The 18,950-nt window shown below is 36.9% G+C and overlaps 1 protein-coding gene across 4 annotated transcripts in view; it reads right to left on the bottom strand.

Moving 5' to 3' along the window:
• SLC9A3 (solute carrier family 9 member A3) overlaps nt 1-18,950 on the bottom strand; it is a 133,029-nt gene that overhangs the window by 59,517 nt on the left and 54,562 nt on the right. For all 4 annotated transcript variants that reach the window (XR_008917819.1, XM_056824346.1, XM_056824345.1 and 1 more), the window contains exons 2-3: nt 13,531-13,833; nt 1,138-1,298 (exon numbers count right to left, since the gene is read on the bottom strand). Coding sequence is in view for 3 of the 4 variants with exons in the window: in XM_056824346.1 (XP_056680324.1) it covers nt 1,138-1,298; nt 13,531-13,833 (464 nt within the window). In the remaining variant the exon portion in view is untranslated. The remainder of the gene's footprint in view (nt 1-1,137; nt 1,299-13,530; nt 13,834-18,950) is intronic.

The following is an 18,950-nucleotide window of genomic DNA, read 5'->3' as shown; positions in this document are numbered from 1 at the left end:
AGCAATATTTTTATTTTGATCAGAAATCTGTAATTTACTTATTATATTAACTAAAATCTAGAAGTAATTGCATTAGTGTCTTAGGAGAAGTTTTGTGGCTCCTCCTTCTTTGAATCTAATAGAACTTTTATGCAATGACAAACAGGAGTAGATGGGGTAGATGATCTGTGGGATCTGGTAATGGCCAATAACTCCAGTATCTTTGCCAAGAAAACCCCAAATGATGTCATGGAGAGTTGGACATGACTGAATAACCAACATTTTACAGCATGAGATTTATAGAAATATTTAGGTGGGCCTTTATGTATCTTTGAGTTTGAAAAGAAGGAATGGAAGAAACCTCATTTTGAACTGTTCTTAAACTTTAAATTAGGAGGAGATAAAAAATGATTAGAGAAACAGTGTGGTAGATCAAAAGCTAGCCAGTCTTGGAATCATAAAGACTTGGGTTCAAAACCTGCCTCTGAGTTGTATGATCCTGGGCAAAATTCTCTTAATCTTTGAGGGGTCAGGGAACTAAAATTATAGAGCAGGTGCTGATTTGTATTGGTGGAGGGAGTTTACTCACTGGGAGCTCCTTACAGTAATGAAATCACACATCTGATTTCTCCTGTTTTCCTCATTCTTTCCTTCTGCTCCCAAGGGCTTGTTAACTTAGGTGTTAAGATAGAAAACAACAAGAAGACTAACAGCTGCTTAAACTGATATTTAATGTGGGCAAAAGTATTAAATAACACAGTAAGGGAATCAATAAAGTCCTGGGGTCTGGAGAGCTATCAGATTGAACAACAAGACATGCCAGAAACATTCCTTGATGAGATTATAAATTTCATAAGGAAAGAGAATACTGCAGATAGAGTAGATTTAGGTTTCAGTAAAGTTTTCCACTTGGGAGAATCAGGCCTGATTATCCTGGTGTTGGTGGCAGTGTCTGTTAGGGTCTATAGAATGGGAAAGGAAACAACAAAAGTGTATGTGCTTGCCAATAACTTGTAGCCCTTTTCAAATGTTTAGCTATGTGGAATTTCAAATCTACTGCACTGTTTTTGCATCTAATTCCCAGTTATTTAAAAAAATTACAACAAATCTCTAGGAAGAAACAACCACTAAATCAAACCCTCACCACCACTTGCTTACCACGGTGACAGCATCGTTCAGCAGCGATTCCCCAAAAACTATGATAAACAGGACATCGTTGACATGGACTTCTTCAAAAACAGCCAGGACAGCCACAGGGTCCACTGCAGCTATCAAGCTGCCAAACAAGAGGAAGTCCAGCAAACCAATACTGAGGTCTCCTAGGAAAACAAAGCAAGCAACAAGCCACATGGGAAACCAGTATTGAGATGAACCTCTGGAGTCAATCTGGGAGCAGTCAGTTCCAGGGAAAATCAGTCACATAAAGAACTGTTGAATCCTTCAGAGAATTTCTGAGGTGAGGTACCAAGATTATTTGAGTTCTATTTCAAATGTATGGGTGTTTCTACAGCTGGCTCCTAGATCCTGAAAAGTTTCCAATGTATCAGATTCCTGAGTGGAAGGAAACAGTCATCTAAAGTTATACTCTTTGGAAGACCTGAAAAAACTTTCTAAATTCTTTGCTTTTGACAAATGTGCCAAATGTGACAACTTCATAGCAAAGAGGGCAGGGACAGGGCACAGGGAGAGGGAGGGTCTTTGGAGTACATATGTTTCTCAGGTTCATAGGATCATGGATTTAGATCTAGAAGAGATCTTTGAGGACATGTAGACCAACAGCCTCTCTTCCCACAGGAAGAAACTGAATATTAGAGGGATAAAGGGACTTGCTCAGAGTCATAGGGCTAAGGTCCGAAGTGGAATTTAAACTTAGGTCTTCTCATCTCCAACTCCAGAATTCTATCCACTCTTCTTTCCTGCATTTCATTAAGAAATAGTTTGTTATAGAATAATGTTCTTTAGGAGTAAAAGTTTGATGGATCAGTGTGAATTTTTCACAGATTGCTTGATGGTTGATAAAATCCATGTTTGAAAGTATATACTATCATCTTTCCTATATTCCTCTTTTTTTAGTTTTAGTTTTATGGCAGATTTTATGCCTCAACTTTATAGTTCCATCACTTGAGCCAAGCAATGAATGAAATTTAAACAAATATATAATTTGCTTACACTTCACTGCGAGACATCAACTATGAGTCATTTTTCTAGCGTCCTGAATCATAACACAATCCTCTCTACCAGTCTCATCTCATTAGTGATTTACAAGCATGTAAATTAGTTTGGAGAAGCCAGTCTTATCCGCATGATAATGCCAATCATAGATATTCATTCTCTTCCTCAAGGTAATTCTATGGGATTCTCTAAGTAGAGTTGCTTTATTCTGCAGTTCAGAACATGTAATGAATCAGATGGTAAGGACAGGCTGCAAAAAGAAGGTACCTCTAACTTGTTCCCTGTAACTTTTATAACTCAAGAGTTTAAAGGAGTCCTGCCTCAAAAGCCACAATTTGAGCATCCACATCCTGGCTCCTTGTCTTTTTCAGTGGTCTCTCTCTTACATCATGTTCAGTTAGTTCACATTAGTTCAAGAGTGGTGGAGTGATATAGTGAAAAGGGCACTGTGTTTTGGAACCAGAAGACAGGGGTTCACCTACCTACATGTCTATGTATGCATGTATGTATGCATGCAACCATCAGTCTGTTTACCAATCATCTATCCACCCATTCATCTACTTATCTCTCTTTCTGTATTTTTGATGCTGTTGTTCAGGCATTTTCAATTGTATCTGATTATTCATGACCCCAACTGAAGTTTTCTTGGCAAAGATACTGGAGTAGTTTGTCATTTCCTTCTCCAGCTCATTTTACAGATGGGGAAACGGAGGCAAGCAGAATTAAGTGACTTGCCTAGTTAGGGTCACACAGCTAGTAAGTATCTGGCACCACATCTGAACTCAGGAAGGTAACTCTTCCTGACTCTAGGCTTGACATTCTATCTACATAGTCTCACCGTATTTATTTACATATCTCTGTCTATCTATCTATCCATCTATCTACCTATCTGTCTGTTTGTTATATATTATTACACACATATATCCTATATAGGATTGAGCATTTATACACACATAAATATATAGCATATATAAATACCTAGTATATATAAAATATATAGTAAAATATGTTTATATGTAAATATATGTTTACATATATTCAATCCAATACTGAAAGTATATATAAAATACACAATCATATAGTTATATAAACACATATTCAGTTCTATATTGAATATATATATATAAATATACATACACATGTAAAAATACATACATATGTCTTCAGTCTCATAATTCTAATCTTAATCTCATTCTTAATTCTAGTTCTATTGCATAAATTACCTATTCAACATCTTTTCCAGTTCCTTAGCCTCAAATCTAGTTTACTTCAATTCAACACAAACTTTTAAATGCCTTCTATGTGCAAAATACTGTGCTAGATGCTGAGGGCACAAAGACAAAAACAGATTTCATCTTTAAGAGTTTATGTTCTATTTGAAATTGGATGAAGTACGTATGGTCAAGTAGAACGAGGCCCAGATTTGGCATCCAAGGAGCATCTGAGTTTTGCTTTTGCTGGAGTGCTATGTCACTCCCTCACTCCTCTGAGTCTTAGTTTCTTCACCTACAAAATGAAGGAATTGAGGTAGATAATCTTTTAAGTCCTATGCATGGGAATGGGGCAGGTATAATTATTGTTCATAATAATCTGCTCCCTTAAATCCATTCCTTCTCTAAACTCCCTTATTTCTTTGGAGGGTACCACTATCTTCCTAGTCACCCATGTCTGAGTCATCCTTGATTCTTTCCTATTCCTCATCTCTTATTCCACATGGCTTCTCCCCTATTCAAGCCCTTGTTTGCTGTCTCTATTTGCATCCCTCTTCTTTCTCTCTCTCACAAATCTTCCACAAAGCAGTCAAAATCATATTCCTAAGGTCTGGCTTTGACCACCACTTTCCTAAAAAACCTTTCACCATTGCCTCTCGGCTAAAATGTCAATTTCTCAGATTGGCATTTAAAGCCTGCCACAAGTTTATTTCAAAACACTTTCCAGCCTTATTTTATACCTATCCACTTCACATACTCGTGTCACAGGTTCCCATCAAATAGACTATTTGCTGGTCCCTAAATTCAAGACTTCATTTGTTGTTTCTGTACATTTGTGCTGGTTGTTTCTCCACCTTGGAATACATTCTCCCTTCATCTCTACCTTTCAATGTCATTTGCTTTCTTCTGGACTAGGCTCACATGCTGCTTCCTCAGAGTCTACTCCAACAACTCCCAGGTGCTTACCTCCCTAAATTACCTTAGATTGTATTTATTTGTACACACACCTATCAATCCCAGATTTTCCTCATATAGTTCTTTGAGGGCAGGGCTTTTTTTCTTTGTATTCTCAGCACCTAGCACATTGTCTGGTACATGGTAGAGCTCGAATTAGTATTTATGGAATCAAACTTTTCAGCAACACTGACTCTCTTTTTCTCTCTCTCTTAGTATGGAAAGGTAAGTTAATTCCCCTGAGCCTCAGGTTCCTGATGATCTCTAAAATGGAGATGATATTACTTCCCTACCTCCTCAAGGGATGGGTGTGAAGAACATGTTTGTAAAACGTATAGTGCTATTGAAATGTGAGCAATTACAGTCACTCGACCACACCAACTATTGTTACTAAAATGCAAGGAAATCTCAGAACATAAAATATAAATAAATCCGGTAACAGGGACATTGTCTCATGTTACTTAATTAGCTTGGCAAAGGCTTAAAGCATTAACCTGCTTCTTCTAAACTCTCCCTGTTCTACTCTGGTGACTAAATTCCTCCAAAAGCTCAGTTCTTGTGACCATTGTCTTTTCTTGCCTTTCATTTAGACCTTCAGACTCAGGCTGAGCTTCTTAGCTCAGCGTCTTTAAGTATCTGGCAAAAGAATATTTTAAAAAGCCAAACAATTCGAGCTCTGGGTTTACTTCCACTTCAGGTAGAAATTAATCTCCTTAAAGACAGCTGAATTCTGATTCTTTTCAAAGAAATTCCCAGACTATATTTTTCCTCTGTTGTTGGCACAGTACTCTGCTTTTTAGCTGAGTTTCCCATCTTAATACATGTATCTTTGGTTCTCTCTGTCTGTCTGTCTGTCTCTTTCTCACTCTGTCTCTCTGTTTCCATCTCTTTCCTTTTCTCTTCTCTTCTCTTATACTCTTATAAAACTACATCTCACAATATCTTTATAGCTCTACCCACAAGCACCAACCATTAATCTACCTCAAAGTAGAGAATCATTTGAGGAATCTAGGTAAATTTGGAGAAGACTTGGGGATGGGTACTACAATTATTTTTAGTTACTACTATCTTAAAGAATTTAAGTATTGCAGAAGAGGGTTTAGACTAGTTTTATTTGACCTTCCAGGGGAGAGCTAGAAACAGTTGGGGGAAATTGAGTCAATAATATAGATCAGAGAACATGCTAGACTTGGAGACAGGGAGATCTGGGTTCAGGTCCCATCACTGATATTTAATAGCTATGTTGTGTTAGGAAAGCCATTTAACATTGTTTGCTTAGCCTCAATTTCCTTAGATATAAAATGAGGATAATCCTTACTATAGTACCCAACCTCACAGGGTTGCTATGAAACTCAAATAACATAATGTCACTAAAGTGCTACATAAATACCAGTTAGTAATAAGAAGTAATTTAGGCTTGAGTTAAGTAAAAAAAAATCCCAATAAATCTCTCACAAAAAGGAACAAACTACCTCTGGAACTACTGCATTCCCTCTCACTGAAATCCCCAGACAGGTTCCCTATGGAGAAAGCCTTCTAGCAAAGTTTTATATGCTGGATACATAGGAGAAGGGTTCTTGTAGAGGGAAGGGTTAGTTTTGATGTGCTCTGAGGTCTTTTCCAAAATTCCAACATTATGAATGTTCACATTTCCAGGCACATCACCATATTAAAAACCTTCATGTTAACCATGTTAAGAAACAAGTAAAGGGTATCTAAATGGCTTAGAGGAAGCATGGCTGGGAGCCAGGTCTGGAGATGGGACATCTTGAGTTCAAATTTAGCCTCAGACACTTACTAGTTGTATGACCCTGGGCAAGTCACTTAACCCCAATTGCTTAGCCCTAGTGTTGTTACTAAGACAGAAAGTAAGGGTTTAAAGAAAATGAAGAGAGTAGAGAGGTGGACTTGCAGTTTAAATCTTGCCTCTGGTGTCTTCTGGCTACAGAGCTCTGGACCAGTCAATACCTTCTCAGTACCTCACCATGACTCCCCAAAACTTTAAATTATAGAGTACATATGGCTCTTCCTGGGCTGGATGCATTTCCTCTCTCTGACAAGAGTTCTGGATTCCAATGAAATCACAGGTTTAGGCCATGGAAAATGCCAATTTCTTATTCAAGAATCTGTTAGTGGATCACTTTTGTCTTTGCCTCATATGCCAAATTTGAATTGCTTTATTGGTGCCCTCCCTTCTCCCAGGCTATTTATTAAAACCTTTAGGATGAATCTAATGTCTCACCTTCTTGACGAAGTCTTCCCTTACTCCCTGAGCCACAACAATTTCTCTCATCTCTGTAGTATAAATGGAGCTACACTTTAGTGCTTAACTATTCTCTAATTCTTATATATGGTTAATCTTGTCTCTGTAACTACACTATAAAGTCCTTGAGGTCAGCATCTGTGTTATTTTTCTTTTGTGTCTCCCAAATGCTTGGAGGGCAATGAAATATAATGGTAGAAAATGTATTGGATTCAAAGTCAAAAGATCTGAATTCAGGTCTCAACTCTTGCACTTGCACTTTCTTTGTGACCTCAAGCAAGTCACTAAACATTCCTTAACTTTTGTTTCAAGCTGCTGACTTTCATAAATATTAAAAAGCCTCAGGTAAATATGAGTTTTCACAATTTTTGCTCTCATGTCATTTTCCTGGTAATATGAATACAATATAAATTTCCTATTTACATTTTATTTTATATCTTAATATAATATATTTTTATTTTATGCTATATTTATTGGCATGTTACATATATTTTATCACATTCAAGCCACCAGAATGGAATTCCATGAATCTACAGTGATGTTTGAGTTTAAGAGTAATTCTCTGCCACATCCCCCATCCAAAAATATATTCCCACAAATTTGTATGAGATAATTTTTCCTTAAAATTAAAAAAAAATTTGAAAGATTGCTGAGTTATCTAACAGGAGGATTAAAGTTTCTAAAAGAGATTGCTTCTACTCTCTATCAAAACTTGGAGCTCCCAACTGTTATCCCTGTAGCCTTATGTGAATGGTAGTAATTAGTAAGTACTCTATATATCATTGAGGTCCAACATTACAGATATTCCTTTTGTTCCCCCCTTAGACCGCACATAGGACTTCATCATATGTCTCCCCACTCCACTTTCAGGCAATACTGTCTATTATAGCTGTCCATGTTTATGCCTTATTTCCTAGGTGGAATATTGAAAGAATCATTGGGTTTGGGTTTGAAGGACTCACATTGTGTCTTTAGCATTTACTACTGATGTGACCCTGGGCAAGTCACTTAATATCTCTAAGCTTCATTTTTCCTGTTTGGAAAATGAAAGCAATGGACTAGATCACCTCTAAGGTCCCTTCTACCACTAAATTTCTAAGCTTACCTCATACCCAAACTTGGTATTTCCCTTCATGACTAGCACAGAACTTTGCATGCAGAAGGTGCTTAGAAATAGATGCTGAAATGAAATCTCTACCGTTAACATTCACACTGTCCACATATGTGTGGGGCAAAGTATACATGTATGTTTGCCCCATGTTTGAGCACATGCACAAATATGGTTATAAACTGAGGCATGATAAGTAAAATATTCTTCCTGCATTCAGCTCTTTAGACACCAAACAGTGTCTTCTGCCACTATGACCCTGCAGTGAAGAAAGACATGAGTTAATATAAAAGAGAACAAAATGGGAAGTGAGAAAAAGAAAAAAGAGGGCAATATTGGTGAATAATGGCAGAATGCAAACACGATTACTTTATATTGTAATTACTTGACAACATACATGCCACCAATCGCCTATTCCTGGATGATGAAGGGCTTTTCAGTTCTGCACGTTCTAACTGACAGAGGAGATCAAAGTAGAAGAAGCCTTTAAGTGCAGAGGAAGGCTGGAAAGAATATTGCTGGCACCTGGTCTCTTGCATCATGCTGCACAGTTCCTGAATGATATGAGGGTATGCCAAATAGGCAAGTGACAATGAACACAACCTGGAGTTCTCCAGGTACACTGCCCAAGGAGAACAATGCAGGAGATGGCATCAGTTGACAGTCAAGATTTTGTTTCTAAAGATATGGAAGGGCAGATGCTGTTGGGAAAGCTTATCTGTGCTGTATTGTACTAACTTACTCAGGGCTCTGGGTTTGATATCGCCAACACCACAGGAACCATTTTGTCAGCTGTTTGTACAATGTTCATTGTTTCACAAAGAGATAGAAGTTAAAGGAAGGAACTGATTTTCAAGTAACTTTTCAATTGTAAAGTTTATTTATCAATATTGATGGCTTTTGGAAGCATACATCTTACCATTTCAATCCACAAATGTCAGTATTCAATTTCAGTGGAATTTGAAAATGCAAATTTCTCACACATTTCCTGTCCTCTCTGGATTTCAAGCCCAAGTGGATTTCAGATACAAATTCCCCTTCAAGGTTAGTCAATCTTTAAACTCTGGTAGTCTCCTATGATTTTCTCCCTAGTTATACTAGAGTTCTCTTTTACTCACTACACAGTTGTGGTTGCTGGCCCTTTAGGGAGGCTCTATGACAAAAACCAAACCAGACAGTTTAGTCAAAATACCAATTGGTTCAGGATTAGAAAAATTAGTAAAATGGGTGGTATGGTGCAAGGTAGATAAATCATTGTTTATATTATAGGATTATCGATTCAGAGCTGGATAGGATCCTGCATTTTTCAAGTTTATAGCTCAAAAAGCCAAACTCAAGAGTTATATATAGTTTATATCTATACATCTTTGACACTGTCTGGTTTGTTGCACATTCATCCACCATACTAGTCTCGGAGGGCGAGCTGATTTAAGAGAACTCAAACATTAGCTAATTAGGATGACTAAAGTCTAATTAATGCAGGAGATCCATCCATTCAATCTGATGAGTAATGTATGATAGTCTGCACATAATCACCACTGAGGACTTTCAGATGAGGACTCAGGACTTGGATTCTTTCATCACACTCAGCTTCCATTACCAGGGAAGGGGTCAATGCTATTTGGAATGGATTTGTTTCCATCCAGTAGAGGGCAGGTATGTACCCAGAAGCATTAAAAATGTTCATCTCAAAGTCCTAACCCTGGAGTCAAAGGTTTCTATTTGAGTGGTTTTTTAGGGGCTAGTAGAAAGTAAAGAGGAGACCTTTATGATTAACTTTTCTAAAAACCTTTAATTACACTAGTGTACAAAGGAAAAACAGTTTCTTCTTACCTTCCCTGCCTGACTTAGGAGTCAAAGCAATGGAATGTGTGTTCTTCTATGACTTAAAAGAAATCCAATATAATCCTAATTCAAGGTACAGATACAGGTACATACAAACTAGTTCAAAGAAACAAAAGCTACCACCAATAAGTCCTAACTATCACTCTTCCTTCTATTGAGTAGAAGCTCTTGGCCTTTTGGGGGTCATAGATTCCTGTGACAGGCTGATAAAGCCTATGGAGCCCTTCTCAGAATAATATTTTTGAATTCAGAGAATTGAAAAAGCATAGGATTACAAAGAAAAACAATTATGCTAAAATAGTTATCACTATTAAAAAGAAATCTATGGACCCACATTGACCATTATTTTAGAGAACTATAAAGCAAGTGAGTAATGGCTACATATATTTTCTATGTACTAACATTTTTAGTGTCTGTTTCATAAAGATTAGATGAAGATAGTCAACATGGAATAGTCAATTGTAAGGAAAATAGGGGCTCTACCTATTATACATACTGTCTGTGTGACCTTAGGCAAATCATTGAACTTTTTGGCACTCCTGGCAATGCTCCAAGACTATAAGGTGAAGAACCTTTGCTCATCTACATTGGCAGAAGTCTCCTCTGGGAAGCTCCCCACACTGTTACGATCATAAATCTAGTTAAAAAATTACATGAAACTGGAGAGCCACTATGTTTTGGCATCAATTCAGATAGAGGTATTTTCAAATAGTTGTTAAAACTACCTAGTTAAAACTAGGTAGTTTCTATACTAATTAGTGATAAATGTAATGTGCTCAACCATTAACTTTTTGTGATGTTTTAATGAAAAAACACAAGTTTCAGCTGAGGCATAAAATAAATATTATTATTATTGTTATTACTTTTAAAGATACCATCTAGCTAGATCCCTTCATTTTGTAACTCATTCTATTTCCATGTGCTAAGTTTTCAGCTTCCAAGTTCCCAGGAAAGTACTTCTTGGCTCTTCTCTTGATTAGATTATTTTCCCTCACCTTCATAGTTTCTGACCATGCGATAATTAGGAGACCTTTAATCTGGAAATAAGCTTCATAAGTCAAGTATTAGAGAACAGCGATGGTTTGATCCAATAAAAAGTATCAATGTTCTCTTCATACTTTATGAAGACTCAAGTTACTCCAGGTGTATAGAAACTATATACAAAATGGACAAGATTCTTCATGACATTAATTCTGGAAAAGGAAGGTCACCATTGTTTGGTCATTTTTTTAGTCATGTTCAACTTTTCATGACCCCATTTTAAGTTTTCTAGGTAAAGATATCAGGGTGGCTTGCCATTTTCTTCCTCCAGCTCATTTTATAGATGAAGAAATTGAGGTAAACAGGATTAAGTGACTTGCCCATGATCATACACAGCTAGTGTCTGAGGCTAGATTTGAACTCAGGAAGATGAGTCTTCCTGACTCTGAGGCTGGTACTCTGTCTTCTGAGCCATCTAGCTACAAAATGGCCACCATTATGATGATCATATTCAAAATAACTAGTTTATTGGTCCTAATAAAAGAAACTGCAAATGTCTCTTGCTTTTTGATGTGAAGATAGGTAACAGACCCAGGAGATAGAATGAGTCCGTTCCTTTTAGTTTGTTGGCAGAGCCATTTAGAGTAGCACCATACCAACTCAGCCAAGATGTCAGTTCACTTTCATGTGGGCCAATTAGCTCTGCTCTGATTCTCAAGTACAGACTGTGCTCCAACCTCATCTATTCATCAAATGCCCTCCTAGTCACACAAATCCATCCTCCACAAGCAAACTGAAAAAAATGCCCTACTCATTGTAAGTCATCTGCATTGTCATATATAAAAAGAATAAAATGCTACTCCTTTTAGGTGCAGTTCCCAGACTGAAGAAATGAGGCATCATACACAAGTGATGGGGAGCAATGTAGACTATGCAAGCCTAGAATATGTTGCTCATCAGATCTCTGAGTGGAGCAAAGACAATATACAATGGTACCCCCAAATTTATAAACAAATAAAAATGCCAGCTTCAGCTGCCAAGATGATATAAGTGTCATCTTAAATATAATGTTCACAAGAATGAGCTATTATGAGCTATTTATAGACTGTAACAAATTGATATATGTATGGTATCAAAGTCTACAGAACTGAACTGTTGGCATATAATCATATCATTTTTTGAGATTGCTGCCTAATAAAAATAGATTTTTCTGATTCGTGTCTTGGGTGCTATGGCCTCACTAATACCGATCAGTAAATGGGGCCTGAGTATGAACATGTGTGATCACAGTGTTGAGGGCAAAGTCTCATGTTAACTAAAATGCAATTCAAGGTTATGATAATCAGTCTGTCAAAGCCTGCACGTTCTGATGTGGACCTTTGATCATCTCTTTCCCAATGCATCCTTAATCCAGTGAAGATTTCCAGTGCTTGCTTTATATAATAAGGACTTAGAGAAAATAACTTCTTCATAGTGTTATTTCTATAATTCAGGGATTGAATCAGGTGGGAGCTTGAAAATTACTTATGACTACAGGAAAATGAATTCTGTGGGTTTGGTTCAGTAGTGAACCAAAGAGGCACTTGATTTAAAACAAATTTTTTAAATGTGAGGAAAAAAATAAGGTGAATAACCAATTACTAAAACATTCTGCCAGAATATTAGGGAACCATACTTTGTTGAGGGCCAGATTGAGTAAATAGTCTATGTGTCATTGAGACCTTTCAATTATCCATTTTGGCTCCCAGTGTGGACAGTGAGAGCCTTGTACTTTACATACCCAGAAGTTAAATGCACAACCCTGTTGATGTGTGAATTGGTTTAGTTTTAGCCAACTGTTATTTTCCTTAGATTAAATTAGTGTTCAGTGTCTAAGACCAGCCTGAGTTCTGACCTTAGGCTATTTGTTCAAAATCTGTGGACGATTCATTTAGCACCTCTGTATTTTTGTTTTCCTCTCTGTGACTGAAAAAAATAATCTAATTGAGAAAGGTAGGGCGATGCATTTGTAAAGAGACAGGCACAAGAACAATAAAAATGACCTAAATTGTGATGAGACATATTCTTCAACATTATTTCAGACATGCAGGTTAATTAATGTGAGTCAGCTGAGAAGAAAATATTGTATGTATTTGTTCTCAATTTTTAGAATAACAAAAAAACTTACTGTAGAGGGCTTTTTGCTGAAATGTGATGTGCTGAAATATTCATTTAGCTATACTAAACATATATCTAGCATATATATGTGCATATGTCTAGCATAGATCTCAGTTCTTTTTCAGAATAGGTTTTATTTTTTCTTTTCCCAACAGTCCATGATCATGGAAGTCATGCAATGCAAAGAGTTGGTAGGCATAGTTAGGAAAGAGTAGTTGCTGACAGTATCAGCTTCTATGGGTGGGTGGGTACTTCAAGTCATCGGGAACTGGCAAGTATTGCTCAAAAGGTTTGAAGAAGGCTATATGCCAATGGTTTCCAACAACATCCCCTTCCCTGGTGGAAATGATAGATTTGCTCTTGTGGTCCTCTGATAGCCAACATCACAGGACTCATTCTGCTGGAAGTGTCAGAGAAGGGGAATGGTAGCCACATCTGGGTTATCATTTGAGATAAACCTTTTGGGGAACTTTGCTTTATAGCAATATGAGTATGCTCATTTAGAACAATACAAGTATTTTTGAACAATAGCTGTGTTTTTCAAAAATAATATAAATGGAATTTTTGCTCATTGATTTATTTATGGTAAATTAACTAGGAGAGTTCTTTACTTATTATTGCCTGTGGGAAATATTTTTGTAAAGATAAGATTTTGTGAATAATCTCACCCTAATTTACCTTTTTGAAAGTATATTTGTCAATGAATTTTTATATCATTTTTCTTACCTAAAATTGGAAAGAAAAAATTATTTATGCAAAGTATTTCAAGAAATGAGCCATTCATACGATGAATCATGATGGCTTCATTAAATTAACACTAAGACATTGGGCATAAAAAATTGCAAAGATCTTCTCCTTACCCATGATGCCACTGAGGTAGACTCCATAAAGTGATAAGCCAGTCGTGGCAGCATTCCACACGGTCCCAATAACGGCATACAAGAGGATAGTCCCAAGGTTTCCAAAGAACAGTCGGTTTGGCATAAAATACCCAGCATCTAATACAATGGGTGGCAGCAGGTAGAAGAAGAATACAGTTGGGGTGAGGGTGAAGGAGGCAATGTGGTCTGCAGCCCACACAATCCCTCCCAGGATGAGGCCAAGAACAATGAGCAAAGCACTTTCTGGAACAACACTGGTGACTTTGTGAGACAGATGGAAAACTGCAAAGAAAAAAAAGTTTTTGTAGAATCAGAACACAGGGTATATTTCTTAGATAAAGTAGTTTTTGCTTAGCATCTAGAGGGCAAGGATTGTCTTCATCTTTGAATTCCAACACCTAGAACTTTTTTGCATTCTTAAGTATTTTTGGAACCCATGATTTCTACCAGCAAGCACTTTCTACAACAATGCAATTAAAAACCATTCAAAGGCTTAATAGATGATTGAATGAGTTTCAATGACCAAATAAACAAATCAAACAAAACAACTCTTCCTCTCCCCAAAATTATCACTTGTGGCCCACCCTCCGGTCATGAACCTCTTTGAACTTAGCTCGACTTTTGGCAATGTTCATACAATCCATTACTAGACACAAGATGGTAGGACCTGTGAATGCTCGAACTCAACTGAAGTAGCCTTTGAGGACTTAGAGTCACCTCTAAGCTTTGAGGAGGCATGAGGGAAGAGCTTTCACATAACCAGCACTTAGGAAATGCTAATGAAATGAGTGAGGTTAAGTTCTACTCCTTGAAAGCTAAGTCCCCTTCTTCCTCTTCTAAGACTTGGAGCTACCCTTGTATCATGGACCCTCTTTCTTTGATGAACTCACAAACATAGGAAATATCAGCAGTGGTCCCTTTTGAAAATCAAATGATACTTTCTAGCCCTTTCTTTTCAAACAAACTGAAACACCTGCAAACTAGGCAATACACTTGGTTGCAAATCCAATAAAATATTTATGTTGATGAATTGCAACATTTCCCCTCTTAAGCACATTCATGTCTAGATCTAACAAATCCATAGTCTTTTACAGAACATGGATCTCAACTCGCCACTTGGTACCTGGACAGAAATCTTCTAGTTCTTTAACTCCTTCAAGGGAAGAGACTAAGTTTTTCATTTAATTTCTATTCCTCCATATCACATGTGGACTGAACACATAGTAGGTGCTCAATGAATGTCTACCAATTAATCACTACCACTGCCTCTGGTAGTACAGGAGCAGGGGGCATCTTTCTCTTAAATGGGCTTCATCTGGCCCTGGTCTAACCAGCTTGATTATACATTATTTCCCTCCAAGGGGAATTCCAAGAGGAAAGGAATTATTTGATTTTTGTCGTTGTATCTAAATTAATAAGCCTAAACCCCAGCACATAATAGGTTCTTAATAAATGTTTCTTGACTGATTTATTGATTAGCCTGGACTATCCTAGATTCACTTCCTATGAGGCAATATTTCACTCTCCTTTCCCCCATCCTTTCAGTTCCTTTGTAATTCATTCATTGGATAGAGACTTCAATCTGACTGATACAGTAACACAAACACTGCAGTGTCCTAGACTCCCTTTCTTTCATGCCTTCACTTTAGTATAGTCTCCCGGGAAGTCACTGCTGTCTTCATTTGCTAATTCTAGTAATTTTTCTTAAGGCAAAGGTCCCAACTTTTTTTTCCTGATGAGAAGCTACAATGAATAACCTTGAAGTCTTTTTTGTAGTCTCCAAGGCATGTGGTGGGATACTGATGTGTGAGCTGATAGGATGGTAACTTATCACCCCGCCCCCCCAAAAGGTTTTGCTGACAGAGGAGGAAGGTATGGAGACAGTGACTGATTTAGATTAAGTCAGATAAAGCTCTGAGAGCAATTGCTAGATTTTAATCTGAGAGTTTGAGACCTCTTCCTAAACATCACAGAATTCTTCCCTTTCATCTCTATATAATCAACTAGTCTATTTCCCTAAAGCAAAGTGATGGCTGTCTTTTATCCCCATAGGTGAACTGTGCTTAGATGGGGCTATTTTGTCTAATATATTTCTTGTTCTATTTTCAGACTCAGAAAAAGAGATGGGGAAGGACGGACTTTCTTTGTGTTAATAATGCTTTTAACTTAATAACAATTAATGTTGATCGACCAGGTAAAGAATAACTGGCCTTCAATGTGTGCCAGATAAATAGTCACATTCCCTTCATTTATGTGCCAAAGACTACTCTTATTATTTAAAGAATTTTAAATTTTAAATGGCTATCCCATGAATCTGGTAAAGGGTAACATTCCGTTTCCAAGTTATCAAAAGGGTGTATAGGAACAGTCACGTCTATTAATTAGCTGTTGTATTTATCAGCCCAGAGACTAGAGCAAGAAAAATTCATGAGTATTCCAGAATAAATGGAATTTTCTTGGAGGGCCTGATAGGGTTACAGATGGAAGTTTCTCATCTGAAATTAGTGACTGAACTTATTTTTTCTGGATAAATTATATCTCATGATAAGAATTTCCAGGTGATTTGCTATATTCTCTCAGCAAATAATTTTTAATCAAAAGTTCAATCTACTCCATTCAAATTTTGAAGTAGAAAAAATAGGATGTCCAAGCCATTCAGATAGTACAAGTAGGATCAGGGAGTAAGAGTTGGAAAAAATCTCAGAGTTCATCTCATCCAATCCATTTTGCTAGATTAGTAAACTGAGGCCAAATGATATGCATCAAAACATCACAAAGGTCATAAAATTTAGAGAAAAGATTTAAAACTCAGGTCCTTTGAGTTGAAATGAAGTTGTCTTCCCACTGATTCTAAGATCCCTATAGAAAATAATAATAACAACAACATATATGTAAATATACAACATGGACATGTTGTGTTTGAAATTTCACATTCTTTATCCCACTATAATCTAACCAGGTAAGAATGTGGAAGTTTCTTCATAATTATTTGTATAAATCATTACATTTCTACTCCAGAGTTTCACTATCAAGGAGTGATAGCCCTAGATTCATAAAGACCAGTATGAGCTCTAATTATTCAGACATTACCTTTATTCAGTAATTCTTGTGGTGTACATGACAGCTTTATCCTTTTATCATTGTGTCTGACTCTCCATGACACCATTTAGAATTTTTATGGCAAAGATACTGGAATGCTTTGCCATTCCCTTCTCCAGCTTATTTTACAGATGTGGAAAATGAGACAGAGTTAAGTGATTGGCCCAGTATCACATAGCTAGTCATTATTTAAGGATGAATCTGAACTCATAAAGAAGAATCTTGACCTCAGTCCTGGAGTCTATCTACTTCATCATAATCTGACATAAAAGGATTGTTTTGAAAGCATGCTACTAAAGACATTTTGTGATTTAAGTAGATGACACAGCAGGTTCCTTTTAAGACTAGGAAATCCCAGTCCTATCCCCAGCTAGCTCCCCTACTGACTCATGGTAACCATGGGCAAATGTTCCAATTTATCTTTCTGTGATAGTATAGTAGAAAAAGCCTTGGATTTGGATGACCTGAGTTGAATTCTGTTTGTTTCTTTTTTATTTCTTTCCCTTTTTAAATTTTTCCCATGATTACATGTTTCTTGTTGTCTCCCTCCCCTTTCCCCTTCCCCCTCCCAGAGTTGACAAGCAATTTCACTGGGTTATATATATAATCACCTAAATCTTATTTTCATATTATTCCTTTTTGTAGTAATCTTTTAAAGCTAAAACTCCAATCACACACCCATACAGACAAGTGATAAATCATATGTTTTCTTTTGGATTTCTATTCTCACAGTTCTTTCTCTTGAAGTAGATAGCATTCTTTCTCCTAAGTCCCTCTGACTTGCTCTGGATCACTTCATTGCTTTTAGTAGCAAAGGAAGTTACATTTGATTGTTCCACAATGTTTCAGTTACTCTGTATAATGTTCTCCTGGTTCCACTTATTTCACTCTGCATCAGTTCATGGAGGTCTTTCCATTTCTTTTAGAAATCAAGTAGTTCATCATTCCTTATAGCATGATAGTATTCCATCACCACCATGTACCACACTTTGTTCAGCCAACTGAGGAACATCCCCCTTATTTCCCATTTTTTTGATGCCACAAAAAGCACAGCTATAAATATTTTTGTACAAACAGGTCCTTTCCCATTTTTTATCTCTTAGGGATATAAACCTAGTAGTGGTATTGCTGGATCAGAGGACATACATTCTTTTAAAGCCCATTGGGCATAATTCCAAATTGCCTTCCACAATGGTTGGATCAATTGAATCCTGTTTCTTATTGCTGGTGTATGGTGGGTAAGTAAGTCATTGTCTCTCTGGACCTTGGTTTTCTCATCAATAAAATATGAGAATCAGTCAAATGCATTCTAAGGGTCCTTCCAAATCCAGATATATAATCCTATGTCAAAATTCTATTTTTAAGGGGCAGCTACTTGTCTCAGTACAGAGAGATTTCCTAGGTTCAAATCTGGCTTCCAAAAGTCCTAGCTATGTGGTACTGGGCAAGTCATTTAACTCCAATTGCCTAGATCTTACTGCTCTTCTGTATTGAAACTAATACATGATGCTGATTCTAAGATGGAAGGTAAGGTGTTTTTTTTAAACCTTTTTTTAAAAATACATGGCATGTCCATCAAAGGGAGATTCTGTAACTTCTATTCCACTATTTCTAATACCATTCACAGGGGCCAAGTAGAATAGATCTAATTTTTTCCAGCACATGAGAAGCTTTCAAATAATTGGAGGCAACTATCATATTTTGTTCTACTGCATGATCCTAGGTTATTCACTGTGCCTTTATTAGTTTCCTCATCTGTAAAATAAAATAATTGGAGCAGATAAATTTTAAGATCCTTATGGATAAAACAATACATATTTTAAAATCCAATATGAATTTTGATATAGTATGAAGATAAAACATATAAGATTAGCCAAATATTTTCCATGCAATTTAAGAATAATTTTCTATACATTCTATATCCCTCTATACTAGACATTCCATCTGCTCTTCCACCTTCCATCTTCACCCTGACTAACAGTCTAGGAACAAACACTTTCCTTTCCACTACTCCTTTCCTAGATGATCTATTTAGCACTAGAATAGGCCCAAAGTGGAGGTTGAGAACTTTGAACATGCCTCACTCCTGTATAATCAGTTGGACCCTAAGACTCCACTTACTCACTTCTGGACCATTCTATAGGACCAAGGACTCACCATCTTCTGGCTACTGCATAAGATCCCTCCTTTCTTCTGGGATTGATAGTCAAATCAACATTACCTTGCTATTGCCCTACATCTCTGCTTAGCAGTTAGTCCGAGTTGGGACTTGCCTAAAATGGCAGTTCCTTTCTTGGCTT

Source organism: Monodelphis domestica, chromosome 3 (assembly GCF_027887165.1).
Source record: "Monodelphis domestica isolate mMonDom1 chromosome 3, mMonDom1.pri, whole genome shotgun sequence".
NCBI lineage: Eukaryota > Metazoa > Chordata > Mammalia > Didelphimorphia > Didelphidae > Monodelphis > Monodelphis domestica.
Note: the sequence above shows the minus strand (reverse complement) of the source record. Positions and strands in the feature narration are given on the sequence as shown.